The sequence below is a fragment of the Oncorhynchus keta genome, chromosome 4 (assembly GCF_023373465.1).
Source record: "Oncorhynchus keta strain PuntledgeMale-10-30-2019 chromosome 4, Oket_V2, whole genome shotgun sequence".
NCBI lineage: Eukaryota > Metazoa > Chordata > Actinopteri > Salmoniformes > Salmonidae > Oncorhynchus > Oncorhynchus keta.
In genome coordinates this window covers 30801058-30805157 of record NC_068424.1, presented here as the reverse complement: position 1 = coordinate 30805157, position 4100 = coordinate 30801058, and the positions used below count along the sequence as shown (strand labels likewise).

General features: G+C 43.1%; 1 protein-coding gene across 1 annotated transcript; it reads left to right on the top strand.

Annotated features, from left to right (window-relative positions):
- The first annotated feature begins 1016 nt into the window (after positions 1-1016).
- LOC118373466 (transcription factor Sox-17-alpha-A-like) lies at positions 1017-3382 on the top strand. The gene is made up of 2 exons (XM_035759598.2): positions 1017-1510; positions 2027-3382. Exons 1-2 carry the CDS (start codon positions 1222-1224, stop codon positions 2917-2919), a joined length of 1182 nt encoding a protein of 393 aa, XP_035615491.1. The 5' UTR covers positions 1017-1221; the 3' UTR covers positions 2920-3382.
- Positions 3383-4100: the final 718 nt, after the last annotated feature.

Genomic DNA, 4100 nt, shown 5'->3' with positions numbered 1-4100 from the left:
CGATTTGGAGACCGACCCTTGCCTTGTTGTCAGATACAACCATGTCATGTTCGACCTTGAAGAATACGGCCCAATAATCACCACTGCCTATGGCCCTTGTGTCCCCTAACTGTGGTCCCAGGTTCTGCACTTCACAGACAACAAAGGCCGATAGATGACTGTTCATTTAATCTATCTCGACTGTTTGCAAATATAGTGTATTCACCAGCATCTCCTATAAGAATTTCTAACCCCTAATTAACGCTTCTTTGAATCAACATAATCTACATCCAGCCTCAGTCAATGGCTGTGAACCCTGGCAGACAGTCTAAAATGATGCTAAAATCTGCGCATTAGAAATATAATTATTTCCTTGCGTAAACCTGAACTTCCAGTTACCAAATCCAGCATCTCAATACACAGATGAAAGAGAGTGCGTGTGTATTAGACCTATGTCTGAATAATATATACTTTAGGATAGTTTAAACTTACAGGTGGTATACAGTGATAAGTTATATAAACATGACAAAAAACGTAAACAAATATTTAAAAGGGATGGCATGAGCAATTGAGAACATGTCTCGCAGAACAGCAGCACATGGATTTAATTCAAATGTTTCTGAAATAAATGACTTTGTAGACTATTAATTATTTGATATTTGCTCAATTTGGCATTATTTTTCCCCTATAGCCCTATAAGTTGGTGTATCCAAAACATTTGTGTGGAGTTTATGTCACGAATTCAATGTTCTATTTGAATCATAACTGTAAAACGCACAGTAACACTAGGCCTACACCCACAGTCTTGTATCACATGAAGAAAAAAAAACGAATAAACATTTAAATGAAAATTAAATGTTTAATCCATTCTCTAACAGTGGGCACCTCACATTACACATAGAGGACAATGTGTGGTATCCCGCTCCAAACAAGGCTGGAAGGCAGCTAACTTGAAACTTTTTACACCTCAGGCGTACTGAGCACTCCCACCCTATTGTGATTGGTTGCCTATGCGCTTATAGTATCCCCAACCTCAGAGTAGATAGTCAGTTCTAGTTTAGTCAGCTCCAAGCTATTATCTAACAGTGACGGACATTTTCCACTCAGTTTTGAATCGTTACTATTACTTGCGTTATTAAAACTTTCATTTTATATACCTACACAGCAAGTGACACTTATTTTCTCATTTTATTTACGCGAGTTGCTGCCCGGTTGGTGTCGATAGACCGAAGGTGAACAGCGATGAGTAGTCCCGATGCGGGTTACGCCAGTGACGATCAGAACCAGGCTAGGTGCGCGATCTCAATCATGATGCCTGGAATGGGACACTGTCACTGGGCAGACCCCCTGAGCCCTCTCGGGGACACCAAAGAGAAGAGCGAGTCCAGCTCCGGGAACCAGAACCGTGGGAAGAATGAGCCGAGGATCCGGAGACCCATGAATGCGTTCATGGTGTGGGCGAAGGATGAGCGCAAGCGGCTGGCACAACAAAATCCAGACCTGCACAATGCGGAGTTGAGCAAAATGTTGGGTAAGGAAACTAAATAGCAATTGATTGTGTAGGCCTGTTACTGAAGTGATATTTGTAAAGACCAATGGGAATTTCTTGTTTAGCAAGTATTTCAATAATATTTCATAAGTGATCAAATGCTAGGGAATTTGTATAATTTTAAGCAGTGTGTTACCACGTGGGAGCATACTGCATTTATTCGAGCAGCAATATTCTAAATATTATTTTATGCCTATACTTCCATGATTTTGGTTTGTAAGTAGGCTATTTGCATAGGGCCAAATTATCTTGAAAAAGCATAATTCTCTTGAAAAAGCACATGATGCTAACGCCCTGCCCTTATTCTGGCCATTGAAATAGTCTAGGTAACTCAAATGAATCAATCACAACAAATGTACGATCAATAATAACACTAATGTTATTTCGAAATGAAAGTTCTGCTGTTACTAAATTGATGATGAGCTATTTTGGAGCGCATCACCAGACTGCATGCCTGATGCCGCTATAACTGACGTGGGCTTTGTTGTGGATCTGTAGGGAAGTCGTGGAAAGCCCTTCCTGTGTCGGAGAAGCGGCCGTTTGTAGAGGAGGCTGAGAGGCTTCGGGTGCAGCACATGCAGGATCACCCCAACTACAAGTACCGACCCCGGAGGAGGAAGCAGGCGAAGAGGATTAAGCGCCTGGACTCCGGGTTCCTGGTCCACAGCATGTCCAACCAGCAGAGCACCTCCCTGGGTGGGGAAGGTAGGGTGTGTATGGAGAGCATGGGTTACCACCATGAGCATGGCTACCAAGTGTCTCCTCAATCCCTCGGCAACTACCGCGAAGCCCAGGCCCTCGGAGGGGCTTCCTACGAATCCTACTGCCTGCCCACCCCCGACACATCTCCGCTGGATGCCGTGGAGACAGACTCCATGTTCTTCCACAGCCACTCTCAGGAGGAGTGCCACATGATGCCCGTGTATGCCTACCACTCTCAGGGGGCAGAGTACCCACCTCAGGACCCTCACTCCAACCACCACGCCAACCCCATGCTCCACAGACACCACTCCTCCCCCACAGAGCAGCAGCAAGCCTCCCAGGCTGGCCCCATGCCCCCCACCTTCAACCAACTGGCCATGTACTACAGCCAGCACTGCAGCCCCAGTCACCCCAAGCGACACCCAGGCCATGGGGCAGGACAGCTCTCCCCTCCCCCAGACTCCCAACCCCACCCAGCAGACCAGGTGGAGCAGATGCATCCCTCAGAGCTGATAGGGGAGGTGGACCGCAGTGAGTTTGAGCAGTACCTGAGCTCCTCCAGACCTGGAGACATGACAGGCCTGTCTTATGGGGTGCATGAGGCCAACATGCAGGGACCTGAGAGCCTGATATCCTCTGTGCTCTCTGACGCCAGCACAGTGTACTACTGTAACTACAACAACTCCTAACCTCCTGGTCTGCCCTGTCTGTCAATCACGTCTCTACTACTGTAGCTATTACAGTACATAACCTGACCTCAAATGTCTCTCTCTGTTTCCTCTCTCTATTTCTATCTTCTCTCTCTCTCTCTATCTCTCCCTCCCTGTCTAGCTCTGTCTTTCTCTTTCATTCTGTTACCATTAAAGGCAAGTGGGAACAGTGGGAACTCTTTAATTTGAGGTTTTAAATGCAGTATGTTATTTTCTTTTTGTATGAAGGATGTTCAATTTGTGTCACTTTATGAGCTGAGAAGCTATAGGACATTTGAATTGTGATGATGATAGTTTCACACACTGTGCAAAGGGGAAAGCTCCTGAGCAGGAATATAAATACATTTTGTGATAATAAATAATGTATAGTTACTATTTGAAGGTTTTATGTATAGCTGTTTTATACTTTTGCACTTTTAAAAAATAAAGTTTTGAACCAAAATAGATGTTCCCTTCTCTGTTTTTTGGTTTTTAATTACATTACCTCCTCTTTTCATTGTTGAAATACTGTACCACATAGATTCTTACAGTATATTCATGCACCTGGGTAGCCATATTTAGTTATTGGTGCAATGTTTTCATATATAGCAACATTTACTTCGTCTGTAGAGGTTATAGACCATGTGTTTAAAGTTATTAATAATCACATTTGTTGAAGCAATAACTTATTTGTATACTGTGTGGACATTAGTGGTAGCCTAGATTCATTTCACAACAATGTAAAAAAGAATCTAACAAATATACACCTTTTTTTTCATGATGGTATCATTGTGGAATGTTGTGGAACAGATCACCTGGCAACTAAGTTCATCCACAGTGGAAGAGACTCTGGACCGGCTTCCTGCCCTGTTTAGAATAGAGGTGATCTCAGGGTCTGATTTACACATGGCGCCTTGTTTTCACAGTATGGGAATACAGTTTATGTCCCGGACATCCTGTTTCTAAGTGATTTAGTCTCCCCTGATTAATGACAGAGGCCATTAAATTTGAGTATATTTACTACACCCATGCTAGACAATGGAGAGTCATACAATACTAAAAAAATGTATACAAATATATTTTGGTTGCCAAATAAAAGGTATATGTTTAAGTTTTTCAACAGATAGTATATCTATAGCATGGATTCATTTAGAAAACAGATAAAGAACATGGACATTTGA